General features: G+C 34.9%; 1 protein-coding gene across 4 annotated transcripts in view; it reads right to left on the bottom strand.

Annotated features, from left to right (window-relative positions):
- LOC124218795 (DNA mismatch repair protein MutL) overlaps positions 1–16,824 on the bottom strand; it is a 79,331-nt gene that overhangs the window by 61,776 nt on the left and 731 nt on the right. For all 4 annotated transcript variants that reach the window (XM_069135773.1, XM_069135774.1, XM_069135771.1 and 1 more), the window contains exons 3-4: positions 430–557; positions 226–349 (exon numbers count right to left, since the gene is read on the bottom strand). In XM_069135773.1, coding sequence (XP_068991874.1) covers positions 226–349; positions 430–557 — 252 coding nt within the window. The remainder of the gene's footprint in view (positions 1–225; positions 350–429; positions 558–16,824) is intronic.

Below are 16,824 nucleotides of genomic sequence, written 5' to 3'. Positions count from 1 at the left end.
GGATGAAATGTATCAGAGAACTGAAGTTAGGTAGGCAGTTCAAAGCGTGTACAAAAGCAGAGTGCAAAAGAATCCTTGCAGAAAATTGTATGTTCCAGGCTCAACTAGCCCCAACCTATTCAGTGCAAAACTTTTATCATTGTATGAGGGTCAACTTGAGTGTTTATCTTTATTTTAAACAACGTTGATAATATACGCTTCAACGAAAGCCGAATTTACCAATACCTTTGAGCAAATCTTCATAACGAATCCTTTCATGAATCGCATGCTGATCAATCAATAGCAAGGCGATGTCATCTTGGTTCAGGGCAACTGCAACTATGAAATTATCGTTGATTTGCTTCACAACCTGTAGATTTTAGGGAAATATGAATATTTCATTTTCACCACGCAAATTTGTGGATCAAAACCACTATCATTATTTCTTACCTCTATTACGTTGAACAACTCTTTTTTAAACTTAAATTCGCAAACATTGGATCCAGGTAAGCATGGCCTCACTTCTATATCTTGGCATCGGGGTAACGAACGGACATCATTGTTCACCGTAAGTCGTCCTGTGTGAGTTAAGAAATAGTATGTTAAACGCAGCGGAAGTAAAAGGTAAATGAATTTATAAACCAGTCCTATGCAAAGGAGGCTTCACGAATATATTTCCTGAAGTGTTATACAAATGTGATGTAGTGCTGTAAGATCGTGTTATAAAAATTGTTACAAGCAATATGATACTTTGTATAATGTATGCATGTATGTGTGTGAGTGTGTCATAGAGGTGTAAGAATGAGCTGATGAATTAGGTCAGTCATGATGTGAGTGTTGTCAGAGTAGTTACTCTGCTTCCACAACAACTCTGTTTATAGTTTAATATTTCTATGGCACCTTGAATACATCCAAGTCAGTTCTAGTTCCGTGTATTCATTATCTACTCCTCCACCCTTGGTCGTCAATGCATTAGTTGCAACAGGTTATGGGCCTTTACCAAGGAAAACAATAATTGAGTAGTGCACGAGCAAAGTTAGTGGAACTCTTATTTCTTGCTCAGAGACGCGTGTGATGGCCAGCGACAGTTGAAGGACAATATGGCATCCCGATCACATAATTCGTTATTCCAGTCGATTGAGAAACTGACTGGACAGGATAATTATCATGATTGGGCTATGTCCATGGAGGCATATTTGCACCTTGAAAGACTCTGGAATGTTATTGAACAATCAACTACGGGAGATCTAGATACCGATGAAGATCATAACATTCAAGTAAGATCGCGGTTGATCATGGCAGTTGAGCCGAATGTTCGAGTACATTTCGACAAGACAGATTCGGCAAAACAAATATGGGAAAGAACTGAAACTTGTGTATGATGATCAAGCAATTTTCAGTGTCTGTAATATGTTAACTGATCTGTGCATTACGAAATTAGAAGACTGGGAAACAGTACAAGAGTATATTGCCAAGAAACTAAATGCAGCGTACAGGCTAAAAACTCAAATATGGCAGTTCCAGACAAAATTGTTGCTATGCTGTTGCTGATGGGATTACCCGAGTATTATCGTCCAATGATGATGGCACTGAAGAATTCAGGAGCGGATATCACGTCTGATAAAGTAAAAGGAAGCATCCTTGAAGAAGTAGCTCAGCGTGAAGCTACAGAATCACGTGATATACGAGGTATGTATTCACGTGCGTCCCTCAAAAATTCCTGGCGGGCAAAAAGTGGTCACTCAAGGTCAAAAACGGCACTTAGAAAAATAATGTGTCATATTTGTCATCGACACGGCTATTATGCCAAAAGATTGTCCAGTGAAGTCGAAAGGGACAAAGGCAGCATTTGCTACCAAATACGAGGATCAAGAAGATGACAACCAGGATGAAGATGATGATGATGAGTCCGACAGTGAAGCTTTGTCGGTTAATTTAACCTTCTGTACACTTCTTAGTTTTTTAACTATTAATAACAAGCAAGCTGATGTGTCACAATTGTGGATATTAGATTCAGGCACATCAAGGCACATGTGTACTGTGAAATCGAAATTCATTAATTTGCGTCACTCCAAAATTGAACAAATTTCCATGGCAGACTCAAACCAAGTAAAAGTATTTGGCGAAGGTGATGTCATGATTAATTGTAAAACACCAAATGGAATTTGTAAGGTAATGTTAAAAAATGTCTTGTGTGTACCGAAACTTGTCCTAAACTTAATATCAATAAGTTGCCTAGTAAACAAAGGTTCTATTGTGTTATTTGAACATGAACAATGTACAGTAAAACATTCCAACGAAATTATTACGACTGCAAATCAAATCACAAATGGAATTTACAGACTAAATGTATCAAATGCTCCTAGTAATAAGAAAGACCAGAAAAATATAACTCATCATGAAAACAAGAACCGAGTTCTGTTATCAACATCCACCAGCAAAGCTGACTTGTCGACCTGGCATAGAAGACTGGCTCATCTCAACTACAAATACCTGTCTCAACTGAAAAATGTTGTTGAGGGAGTAAACTTCAGTAATGCAACAAGGAAGTTCTGCAAGACATGCATCCATGGCAAGCAAGTAAAAAATCCTTTCTCACAAAATTATCAGAAAGCGCAAGCTATCTTAGATCTCGTTCATACGGATCTCTGTGAAATAAAACCTAACTTTATAGAAGGTCACCGTTATCTCATGACAATTTATGATGACTATTCCAGAATGATTTTTATCTATCTACTCAAACTAAAAAGTGATACAGTCAACTGTCTTGAGCATTTTATCAATTATACTAAAAATCAAACTGGAAAAACTGTCAGAGCTATCAGAAGTGATAATGGCAGAGAATATATTAATGCTAAATTCATGCAAATATTAAAGACTAACGGAATTGATCATCAGACTACAATACCCGGCAACTCATAATCAAATGGAAGAGCTGAAAAAATCAAGAGAGTATTACAAGATAAAGCTCGTTGTATGCTTGCTGATGCAGATGTACAAACAAAATTCTGGTCAGAAGCAGTGGCCACAGCATCCTACCTGTCTAACAGATCTCCAAAAGAAGTACTTGATGGAAAAACTCCATATGAAATGTGGTATGGTACGAAACCAAATTTATCTAACTTAAGAATATTTGGATGCAAAGCATTTGCACATGTTCCCTCTAAGACTTTCAACAAATTCGACAATAGATCTGTTGATTGTCTATTTATGGGATACTGTAAAAATTCAAACACCTATAAATTATGGAATATTAAAGAGAAGAAATTCATACTCAGCAGAGATGTTGTTTTTGATGAAAAATCCAGCCTAATAAACTCAAAATCAGTTGTTATGCTACCCATTCACGATGAAGAGGTAATTCATGATCAACAAAACTCTGATGACAGCGATGAATTTCAAGATGCAAGCACTGAAGAACCTATACCACAAGATCTACAAGATTCTCATCAAACAGGAGAAAAGAATTCAGATATTTCACCCAGTCCAACAACATCTACGAGACCGGTATCAAGCGAAAATAAAACTCCAAACCTTTAACTGCGAAGATCTGGAAGGGAAAGAAGTACTCCTATATGGCACAGAGATTATAACACTGCTTTCAACAGAAGAACAGAATCAAATGAAATTCCTAAGACCTATAAACAGGCAATTAATAGTGAAACAGCTGATCTTTGGATACAAGCGATGGAAAAGGAGTATAACTCCATACTCTCACATGACACCTGGCTGATAACAGATTTACCAGCTGGACCGAATCTTATCAACACAAGATGGGTCTTTACTCAAAAGAAAACTATGGAAGGAGAGACAATATATAAAGCCAGACTAGTTGCTCAAGGCTTCAAACAAAAAGAAGGCATAAATTATGAAGAAATATTTTCACCAGTTGTACGATATTCATTTCTGAGGATACTGTTTGCAAATGCAGCAAGATATGACTTAGAGATTAAACATTTAGACGTAACAACAGCGTTTCTTAATGGTGAAATTGATAGACATTTATGTAACTCAGCCGTTAGGATTTATAGCACCGGGAAATGAATCTAAAGTTTGCAAGTTAAAAAAGGCCATCTATAGTCTTAAACAGGCTAATAGGGTATGGAATAACATACCAGACCTCATTTTTAGGTCAATGAAACTAACGAAATCCATGAATGACTTATGTATATATTATTCAAACACTGAAAACGGTATCAATTTTATGGTATGTATTTTTGTAGATGATATGGTTGTTTTCTACAAAGATGAAAGACTCTTCAAGGGATTCTATGATAGTTTAACACAACATTTCGGAGTAAAGAATCTTGGAAATGTAAAAAAACTACTAGGCATCAACATAACCATAGATAGAAAAAATAAAATTATAAAATTAGACCAAATTGATTACATAGAAGATACGTTAAAACAATATGGTTTAGAAGATTGCGTTGGAAAAAGTAAACCAATAGATCCAGGAGTGATTCCAAGACCTAATATAGGGCACAAAACGCCAGAAGAAATATTAAGACTTCGAATGATACCTTATGCTATTGGATCACTAATGTACTTATTTCAAGCTACCCGGCCTAATATTGCCTATGCAATAAGCCTGTTAAGTAGATTCAATACCTGCTATGGTGAAGAACATTGGCAGGCAGTAAAAAACCTAATGAAATATATCAAAGGTACATCAGATATAAGTCTAACATTCAACGCTGAAAGCAAATCTGAAATATTTGGCTATTGTGATGCCAGCTATGCATCAGATAAATTTGATTATAAGTCAATTACAGGGTACATTTACCTGATGCAAGGGAGTGCTATTAGCTGGCGAGCCAAAAAACAATCAACTATTGCAAAATCATCTACAGAAGCTGAACTACAATCATTATCAGATGCTGTTGATGCACTTTGGCTAAGGAAAATTGTTACAAGATTCAAGTCCTACATTGATTTTCTGTGATAATAAGAGCACCATTGAATTTGGAAAGAATGCCAAGTTTAGTCATGCCCTAAAACCTGTAAATATAAAATACTATTCTATAAAAGAAAAAATTGATAGAAAATTGATTGAACTAAAATTTGTTGAAACGAATAAAATGGTAGCAGATATGTTAACCAAGGCCGTAGGTCCGACTAAAATAGAGTACTTTTTAACAAACATTGGTATGTACAAAGATCAGGATCTTACACAGGGCTATACATGTAATATGAATGATAAGACTTTACTGTAAAAATAAATTGTCTAATATCTCTATATCAAACTTGTACAGTTGGCTGGAAGTGTAAATTAAGTCGCAACTCAGTCTTTTTTGAGATTTATTTTCGGTTGACTGTATAATAACTATTATGTTTTGAACATTAGTTGAAAATGTACAATTGATTTCAAGAACTTGAAATGATGCTAGAATATATTATAATAAGTTACCAATGCATACATTAAGGGAGTGTGTTACAAGCAATATGATACTTTGTATAATATATGCATTAGGGTGGGCCAAAAAAATCAAATATTTTTTTTTTCACTTTGTACTCCGAAAACTTGGTTGGTAGAGACCTCAAAAACATTCTCTCCAAGTATGAGCTCTTAATTTTAATAGGAAGGTCCTCCGCCTCGCAGTTTTCTATTTTTTTCTTATGGTGAGGAAGAAAAATACATATCTCGGTATCTACTATCTATAAAAAAAATATATATCATATTTTCGTAGGAAATTGAATTCTCTACAAAAAAGGTCTCCTACAATTTCTTTGTATACCTCACGGTTCAGAAGATATTCACCGTCAAACTTGAATGCACACTATTTTTAACAGTGGCGTTAATTTCAATTTATCGTTTGAAGTTATGAAATCTTCATCTTTTAATAAGCGTGAAATTTTTTTTTATATTTTATAAGATTTTTCAGAATTTTTTCAGATTTTAGAAAGTGGAGTTTTTTTTTTGGAGTTTTTAAATCATAACTCAGATCCGCTGGGTCGAAAAATTCTGAGAAAATTACCGAATGAGTTTTTTGTCATGTACTTTCATACAAAAAATAATTTCAAAAATCTGAGACCTCACCGTAGAATCTTGATCGTTTTGGTATGGAATGCTCCATATGTATACCCGGGAAAATCTCTAGAAATTATACAGTCAATGCGCATGCGAGAGTTTTATCGGCTGCTCGGTCAGGCTGGCCACTCCGAGTTTCAGCTGTCAAACTGTGTTTCTGGCGGCGATGTAGTTCATACGAATTTTTGAGGTTAGAATCTCAAACAGTCGAGATAGTGACTCGGAGAGCATTTGCTATTGAGTCGGAAAGTTAATTCTTCAAAGAAGGGTCGAAACTTGATGCTAATGCTCTTTGAAAATTGGCTTTATTCGACTGAAATGAGAAATCTGTTTAAATGTTGGATGCTTGGAAGAAACGCAGCGGGTAGGTGGGAATACTTTATTTGATCACTTTTATTATTTCATACATCAGAAATAACTAGAGAAGAGTACAATTTCGAAATTTTCAGGTGAGTTGAAAAATTAACGACGGAGCCAGGAATCGAACCTGGTATCTCGAGATGCTATTCCGGAGACTTACTCCACTAGACCACCTAGCCGCCCTGACTACAGTGTCATTAATTTCTCTCATCACCTGTATTTCGAAAATTGTTTTGTTTTCGTGTGCCATTGAATATATTTACATTTGAAATTCGTCGCGAAGAGACACATTTTTGACTTGTGTGTGAAGCTTGTTGATATGTGCACACATATGCTGTATGTGGCTATTAATGTGAATTACATTCACCTAGCCATTTTTGAACGGCGGGCCGTTCATTTTTGCTGATATAAACTACGCATGTCGTATTTATAGCGAGAAAAATTTGCTAGAGAAGAGTACAATTTCGAAATTTTCAGGTGAGTTGAAAAATTAACGACGGAGCCAGGAATCGAACCTGGTATCTAGAGATGCTTTACCGGAGACTTACTCCACTAGACCACCTAGCCGCCCTAACTACAGTGTCATTAATTTCTCTCATCACCTGTATTTTGAAAATTGTTTTGTTTAAATTAAAAATTGTTTAAATTTTCTCGCTATAAATATGATATACGTAGTTCATATCGTCAAAAATGAACGGCCCGCCGTTCAAAAATGGCCAAGTGAATGTAATTCACATTAATAGCCACATACAGCACATGTGTGCACATATCAACAAGCTTCACACACAAGTCAAAAATGTGTCTCTTTGCGACGAATTTCAAATGTAAATTAAAAATAACAATGAAATTTTGTTCTATCAACAGGTGATATGGCCAAAATAGTTACATCTCTAATATTCACGGTTATCTGCCTATTCAATTTATCACTCGTACAAAGATCGTCGCCACTTTCAAGCAACTAAGTAAGTTTCTCACTCTTTTGTGATTTCAGGCGGTAATATTGAATTTTATCACTTGAAAATGAGACATTAAACCGAGCGTTCAAGAAATTTAAATATCTATCTATCTGTAATAGAACTGTGAATCGTTTTTTTTTCGAAAATAGTTCAACAAAATTTACCAATAGTCGATAGTCAATATATTTTTTCCGATCAATTAAATTATTGCTACTACCATTAAAAATTTTCCGATGATTATCAGAGTTCATTTCGCAAATTTTCAATGATGTTCGATTAAATAAATGAAGGGAACCTAATACTCAAATTGAAAATTCAAGTAATATCAGATTTATTAAAATGATTTCTGTATTTCATGTTGGTGCGGTTCGAAACAAAGAAACTCTAATCAGAAGCGTAGAACTCAGGAACGTAGATCACATCCTGTGACACAAGTTGAAAATCAAATTTCTCAAAATGCGCCTTAACGTCACAATTAGCTTCAAGGACAATCATGTTTTAGAGTAATGTCAGAACATTATTACGAGGATATTGACTTATCGGATTCAAGATTGTGTCCCTTGTTCCATCAAAATAAATAGATATCTAATTTTTAACGAAGTTCATGAAGATTTTTTTCCAAATAATGTAATCCGATACAATATCTTGTTCATAGTCCTCCGAACATCGCCTTGTAACAAGGATATTTGGAAAGAGTCCCTTTGTTGCAGGAACCATTATAAAATTCTTGGTTTTCAATTCGTGCTACTGAATAACTTCTGCGTTTTGGGTTCCATTTTCAATCTCAAAATGAGATTTTTTTTGCTCCAGACAATGCTGACATGAAATGCAGAAATAATTCCGGTAAATGGAGATTCACAAGCTTTCAGTCTTCAGCTTTCAGTCCGTAAAAAGTGTAAAATTGAATTTGGTTTTACGCTATCGATAAAGTGCAGGATAACTCTCTGATCCAGATTCATAATAAAAAAGTTAGCGAGTGAGTAATCCTATATAAGACAAAGTGATTATTTGCAAGGCAATGTGTATTAGTAAGTGAGTGCATTCTTTACACTTTACTGGGGTTCCACGAGACCGAAGCACGTGTGATAACTGCAACTAGATAGCAGTTAGTAGTACACGATGTCCTGCAAATAATCACTTGGTCTACAATAGGGTTTACTTGCATGCTAAATTTTTTTCATTATGAATCTGGATCACAGAGTTATCCTGCAACTTATCGAAAGTTTAGAACCAGATTCAATTTTACCCTCCTTAAGGGATCCTATGCTGAGACTGAAAATTTGTGAACCTATTTATTGCAATTATTCCTGCACTTCATGTTAGCACTGTCTGAAACAGAAAACATTTCATCCGGATGTTGGAAATGGAACCTGGAATACAGAAGTTATCCATCGGCGCAAGGTAAAAATCAAGAATTTTGTAATAGGACTTGTGACACGGGGATTCTTTTTGAATATTCATATTTTGAGGTGATGTTCGGAGCACTAAGAAATAGATATTGTATTGGATTGGATTAAGTCTGTTGTTCCTAAATAACAGCAACTAAGAGATTATTCAAGAACATTTTTCCATGACTTTGTTGAAAATTAGATATTCATTCGTTTTATAGGAACAAGGAGATCTAGAATCCGATTAGTCAATATCCAATTAGTCATTCCTAAAACTTGTATCATTCAAGGGTTATAAATCAAATATTAAGTATTCAATTTTAGTATTAGATTCCCTTCACTTGCTCACTTATTGACTTAATTTTAAATTATTGGAAAATTTTTAATATTGGTAACAATAAATTATTGATAGGAACAAATACATTGACTATAAATTATCGGTAAATTTTGTTGAACTAAATTCGAGAAAAAAAGAGATTTACGGTTTTGTTACAAATAGTAAAATATTCCAATTTCTTAAAAGGTCGGTTGGATGTCTTTCATTTTCAAAGGTCCTAAAATTTTTCATGTTACCTCTTGAAATTGGGAGAGAGCAAGAAAGTTGCTTAAAAGATACGTTTCACGCGATTTGAAATTGAAAGAAACCCTAAAACCTACAACTTTGTTCGCCAACCAACAAAAGTGTCGATGATCTCTGTACGTGTGGTGAATTGAATATCAGAAGCAGATCCCTACTGAAAATTGGGGCATGAGATCTGATGTAAGATGTCATGTGAGAAATTACGTGAGAGAATATGAGATCTGATATCACATCTGATATCACCTCATATGAGTTTCTGCACGTGTTTACATCAGATCTTTTCTATGATTTTTGTCAGGTCTCAATTGTAATTTCATTTGAGATCCTAGATCGTATTTTATTCGAGATCTCGTCCTAGATCTCTTGGTCACAAATTTTACTTAAAATTTGATTAAAACTAGTAGGTAAGTCAGAAAATGTCCCTAGGAACCCACCACTACATATGGGCTCTGACCGTTTTCTGACAGTTGCGATTGGTATTGCGTCGGCTGTTCAATTAGGCGGTAACTGTCAGCCAATAAAATTTGAATGACTTGACGCACGCGCATAAGGTGCGCACTTTCCTCATGGACACACGGTATATTTATATGTAAGGACAGACATCAAAACTTTGTCATTTCTTCGTATCGCAAGCATCAGTTATGGAGGACGCAGAACGCGAGCCTCCTGACAAAATATTTTATAAATACCACAAAAAAAGCCAACAAGAGTGCAGTACGTATGTGTAGTGTGTGGAATAGCACTCCACCGGAGTTGCTTCGAAAGAAAAAAAGGAACCTGGCTTACAGGTTCACTCATCCTATGCAGTGAACACTTCGAAAACGACATAACCTCAAAAACAACTGAAGAGGATATAGATAAACTGACCATTGAAACAGCAAGGACACTTCTATCATCTATCTCACGCAAAACATGGGATTATGAACACTTAAAAACACAAAACAAACTACTCCAAGAATTTAATGATGTTCTGAAATATAAAAACAAATTCCTTGAAGAAAAAATGGAATACTAGAAGAAAAAACTAAACACACAGACATACCGTCGTACTCCAGTATTGTTAGCAACCAACACTCAACCAAAACAAATATAGCAAAAGTTCCAGCCTTAATAATTAAACCCAATACACATCAAAACATAGACGAGACTATCCAAGACATAAACAAAAGTATTAAATGCCTAAAGGTAGGCGTAAACAAAACAACTAAGCTGAAACATGGAACTATTAGAATGAGGTTTAGAAAGAAAGACGAAAACACTGAAGTTACTGAAAAAATTAAAGAGATATTCCGAAATAAATATACATGCGAACAAGAGGAACTTTGGAAACCAGTTATTAAAGTTGTCGGTATGTTTGAAAAATACAGCAACGAAGAGCTTACAAACACAATCACACAACAAAACGAATTGAAAGAACTAGAAGAAAAAGACACTGAGATAACATACCAGAAACACATCGAAAAGAAAAACACATACACTGCTTACATACGAGTCAGCCCGAAAGTTTATGCGCCGATCATGAAAAAAAAGAAATTATATATTGGGATGCAAATCTGCCGAGTTTACAACCAATTGAACACAGGAAGGTGCTGGAAATGCCATGGGTATGGGCACACGGGTAACAAATGTGAACAAGTACATTGCAAATATTGCGCTGACGACCACTTGTCTGAAAAATGCCAAAATAAAAACCAGAAAAAATGCATAAACTGCATAAAATCGAATGAAAAATACAAAACGACAAGAGACACACAACATCTTCCCTCAGAAGAAGATAAATGTGAATCTTTCAAGGACAGAAAACGGTACATAATATCGAGGACTGATTTCCCCGCGGGGAAAATCATCGAATAATGAAACAACCACAATGAATTATCACAAAGTAGAAGAAACTCTGAAAGCCACAACCGTTGAATATAAAAAAATACTAAAAAAAGGCCCTGAAGGACTCATAATTATCCATATGAACATCTGCAGTTTAAACTAGCACTACGAAGAACTACTAATCATGATAAACGAAATGGATGAGCTTCTAGATGTCATAATTTGCACGCAAACATGGCAAGTAAATGAAAATCTTTACAAAATCCCAGGATACCAGTTGTCATATAATCATGGACAATCCAACAAAAATGATGGAATAATAACATACGTAAAAAATGAATTATATAATGAACACTCAATTGAAACCATGAGCCAGGCAACAATAAACATAAACAAAATATATAAACATAATATACAATATGAGATCTATGCTGTGTACAAATCACCTTCCTTAAACACTAACGATTTTAACGAGCACCTGGAAAAATTTTGGCATGCCAGAACTGCAAACAATCAATCAGAACAAATCTTGATTAGAGATCTCAATATTGACCTAAAGGATAACTCTCAAACTACAACTGAATATCTAAATACACTTGCAGCCTATGGGTTTTTTCCTACCATTGAAATTCCAACCAGAATAACGAGTACATCTGCAACCTGCATCGACCATTGCTTTGTAAAGCCCCACAAGGCTATTGAAAAGCTAACCCAAATTGTCATTGAAACATCAATTACCGACCATTATCCGATTGTTATTAAAATTGTACAATCAAATAAAAAAAGAAGTGAAAATCTGCCAAAAAAACGAAAGAAAATGGACTTCAAAAAATTTCGAAATATTGTATCCGATAAAGACCTGTCTGAACTGTATGCCAGCTATGAACCTGATCACTGCGCCGAAATACTTACGGAAATTATAAAAAACGCGATCGAAAGGAGCCAATATGACACAAAATTAAGTAACAGAAACAAACAGCCTTGGATTACCTCAGCCATAATAAGATCCATAAAAAAACGAGACAAACTTCACAAAAAAGCAAAACTCTCGGCTAATCCAGCCGATATTGAAAATTACAGACAGTACAGAAATAAACCGACAGAATCAATTAAGAAAGCGAGATATGAGCACTTCATCAAGAAAATTGAGAAAAGCAAAACAGACCAAAAAAATATCTGGAACGTAGTTAATGAGTTCATGCAAAGGAAAAACAAGAAAAAAAAAAAACGAATACTTAGAATTACTCAAAGAAGATGGAACTAAAACTCAAGATGGAAAAGACAGAGCGAATCTTTTCAATGACTACTTTGCAAATGTAGGGAAAAATCTAGCATCAAAATTAAGAAAAAGGAATTTTCGAGTCACGGTATCAAAAAAATCGCAGACACTTTTTACCTACACCCTGTATCTGAAATTGAAATTTACAAGGAAATCATGAAACTAAAATACTCCAAATATCCAGGGCATGACAACATAAGCTCAAAATGCCTAAAAACTGTCGGGGATTTAATTGCCGATATCCACTTTGCCCTGTAACTCATATATAAGATTATCACTTTTTTTTTGGTTTTTTGTCCGTTTTCTGCTCAATTTGTCAAAAAACAGGTTAAGCTGTTATTTTGAGAGAATCATACACTATTAGCAACTAATCGATAAACCACAAAACATACGAGATATTTCACCTTGATTTGTTTTTAATACATTCTGAGTAATTTTGCTTTTCTGTTGTTTTAGATGGTAAAAAAATACAAAAGGAAGACGAATCACGCTCAATGGAGTGAAGATAGTATGGTGTTTGCAATAGCAGACTGCAACTCTGGTATTCCCGTAAAAACGACGGCAAAAAAGTATGGTTTACCTTATGTTACTCTCTATAGGCATTGGAAAAAAGGCAGTTCAACTGCTTAGCTTGGACGTTTTCGTAAAATTTTCAACGATCAACAGGAAGGCGATCTTCAAACATATTTGCAAGAGATGGACAGTATGTTTTATGAGTTAACCCGAGAAGATTTCAAAGCGATGGTTTTCGCTTACGCAAAAAAGAATAATCTCACATACCCGCCAAGTTGGGACAAAAGTGAAAAGGCTGGTGATGATTGGCTAGCAGGATTTATGAGCCGAAATCCACAAATTACTCTCAGAGTTCCTGAAGCAACGTCAATTGGCAGAATTAAAGGATTCAATCGTCCTCAAGCTTATTTTAGTCCAAAAGAAGTAAGACCGCTTCCAACTGCACACGTTCCTTTAGGTACCCGCAAAGGAAAGATTAATAAGTCTGAGGTGCAAGTACGCCTGTGAAGGAAGAGCAGAAAGTCAAATTTGTCAAAGTAAACACTAAAGTAAAAGAAGACATAAAAAAATTAAATACTAAACAAAAGACAAAGAAAAAGGCAACAACGACCAAAGATATTAAAAATAAAAAACGTAAGGTTCATGATAAAGAAAATGAAGCAGATTGTGTGTGCTATTTTTGAGGAGAACATTACATAGAAGTAAACAAAAAACCTGTTGATGACTGGATTCAGTGCAATTCCTGTAAACAATGGAGTCACGAAAAATGCACAGCATATAAAGGACAGGGCCAATATGTTTGTGACGTCTGCGCTGATAAATAAAAGCTTTGACGGGTTGGGGAGGCTGTTTAGAGATCTTATATTGATGTCTGTATGCCTTAGTCAACTCGTACGACATCCACGAGAACAGATGGAGTGATCCTCATGTATTTTACTCTGCCGGAACCACACGGCTACTTGTATTCACTTTGCCCTAATGTCCTATCCACTTTACCCGGTGCTCTGGGCAAAGTGCATAGCAGCATACCTTTCAATATTATTTATAATTATAATTAAAATACTGATGTTGGCATATTTTTGTTGATTATATTAAAAACTTTAATAAAGACTAATTCATATAGATTATTTGTTTTATTTTCATATCTGTTGGTTTTTTTTTCTATAACTCATCAAACGTTAAGGTGTTCACTTTGCCCGGACTTCCCCTATTCATTGACCTGGCAAAGGTCTTTGACACTCTAGACCATGAAATTTTACTGAAGAAATTAGAACTAATAGGAATTAGAGGCGTGCCTCAGGCTCTAATAAAAAGCTATCTTGAAGGAAGAGAGCAAGTAGTTGAAATTGAAAACACTCTAAGCGAACCTAAAATCATGGAATATGGGGTACCGCAGGGAACCGTAATTGGACCACTGCTCTTCATACTTTACTTGAATGACCTCTACAATCTCAACTGCTCTGGTAAAATCTACTCTTTTGCTGATGATACCTCCATTATTTTTGAAGATCAAACATGGGATAAACTAAGAGAAAATGGAGAAAAAGAGATGCCAAAAATCTATGAATGGTTTGCAAATAACTCCTTAACAGTGAATGTAACAAAAACTCAAGCTATGCTATACGGTTCTCTCAAATCATCTATACCAACCTGGGAAAAGATATCTTTCAAACATGAGCTAAACAACCTTGATATACAAGTCGCTGAAAAAACTAAATACTTAGGAGTGATAATCGATAGCCATCTCCGTTGGGACCATCATGTCGACGGTTTATGTAAAACATTAAGATATTTACCATTTATATTCGCTAAAATGAGAAATGTTTTCCACGAAAAAATACTTGCTACATGCTTATACCATGCGCTTTTCATTTCGATACTGAGATATGGAATCTTACTGTGGGGAGGAATGAACAAAACCACGATAAAACAAGTAGAAGTCATCGAGAAAAGGGTTCTAAAAATAATCTCCAATAAGCCAAGAAGATACTCCTCTGAACAACTACTCAAGGAATCAAAACACTTGACAATTAAAGAAACTTTTGCCTTGAAAACAATCCTGTACCTGAGTACTGAGGGAATCGAAAAAGAACCTGCAAATGAATCCAAAAGAACTACAAGACGAACTACAGCTCAACAATTGAGAATTCCATTAAGGCGTAAAACCATAGAACAAAAAAGCTATGAATACATAGGTCTAAAAATTATCAACTCCATGCCAACCGCACTCCGAATCAAACTGCTCAACTGTGAAACCAGATTGAAGAAGAAAGTGACAACGGAAATCGTAAAGTGGTTCAAAACTACAGACGTTGAAGCATTACTTAAAAATGAAATTTAAATAATCTAAAATCCTAGTATTATTGTTAACTATTAAAGCTTACGCACATTTTTGTTATTATCCTAGTGTTAAATCTTCTTAGATTTCTACTTTTTTCATATTATATTTTTTATTTTTTTCTTTTCTATTTTTATTTTCTATTTTTATATACACTTGATGTATATTCGTTTTTATATATATATATATATATAAAATATCAATCCTCGTATGCTCCTGAACATAAATAGATATATATCAGCGCTGAAGGGGACAGGATTTGACAGTGCAGAAGCGGTTTAAGCAAAAGCGACGGAGGTTTTCAACCAGCTGACAGAAGAGGACTTCCAGCACTGCTTTCAATACTGCAAGCGTTGTATGGAGCGGTGTAAGGATCGCCAACGGAGTACATTGAAGGCAATAAAACTTCTATTGTAATTGGTGACGAATAAAAAGTGTTATAACTTCAGTCTGGTCATTTAATAGCCACACCTGGTACTTCACTTCAATAAAGTATAAATTACAATTACAATCTTAGTTACCTCAGAAATGCAAACAATAATTTGTAATAATAAAGAAATTGCAATGTGGATCATCTAAATTGATTGTTACCAAAATAATGTTTATGTAACTTTACTATGTGATGAATAAAAAAAAAATTGATTGCACAATGTTTTGCGATCCAAATATACAACAATTTCTGACTTACCTATTATTTTTCTTCAAATTTCAAGTACAATTTGTGACCAGGATATCTAGGACGAGATCTCGAATAAAATACGATCTAGGATCTCAAATAAAATTACAATTGAGATCTAACAAAAATCATAGAAAATATCTGACATGAGAACTCGTAAAAGATCTCATATAAAGGCTCAGTTCGAAATTCGTTACTGAGATCTAATGTAAACACGTGCGGAAACTCATATGAGGTAATATCAGATGTGATATCAGATCTCATATTCTCTCACGTAACTTCTCACATGACATCTTACATCAGATCTCATGCCTCGATTTTTAGTAGGGATATCAGTGAATAGCAAAGATGTAATTATCTTGACTGTATTTCCTGTTAGTAGAAAAAAATTTCATTGTCATTTCTAATACATGAAATCATAGAAATGATTGAATAAACAGTTCCCACATACCTGCTTCGTTTTTTCCAAGCACCCAACATTTAAACCGATTTCTTATTTTCATCGAATAAAACGAATTTTCAAAGCGCATAAGCATTAAATTCCGACCGTTCTTTGTAGAATTGACTTTCCGACCCAATAACAAATGCTTCCTGAACCTTTCCGCGTCACTATATCAATTATTTGAGATTCTAACCTCAAAAATTCGTATCAACTACAGGCTGCAAGAACAGCCGATGAATCTCGCGCATGCGCAGTTGATTTCTAAGTTTTAAGAGATTGTCCTGATATGTGTACGTAAAGCATTTTTACTACCCGCCTAGAAAAGTCAGTTTGCCCCAAGATAATAACGCTCATGTCCCTATATTTCCTGGACTATTAATTCGTACTGAGTCTGCGCCTTCTGTCCCCCCTCCCCTGCCCCTCAGGTGGTGCAGATGATTTGGTATTAGCACAAAAAA

This window comes from Neodiprion pinetum, chromosome 1, assembly GCF_021155775.2.
Source record: "Neodiprion pinetum isolate iyNeoPine1 chromosome 1, iyNeoPine1.2, whole genome shotgun sequence".
NCBI classification, from domain to species: Eukaryota; Metazoa; Arthropoda; class Insecta; order Hymenoptera; family Diprionidae; genus Neodiprion; species Neodiprion pinetum.
This window is presented reverse-complemented; position numbering and strand designations above follow the sequence as displayed.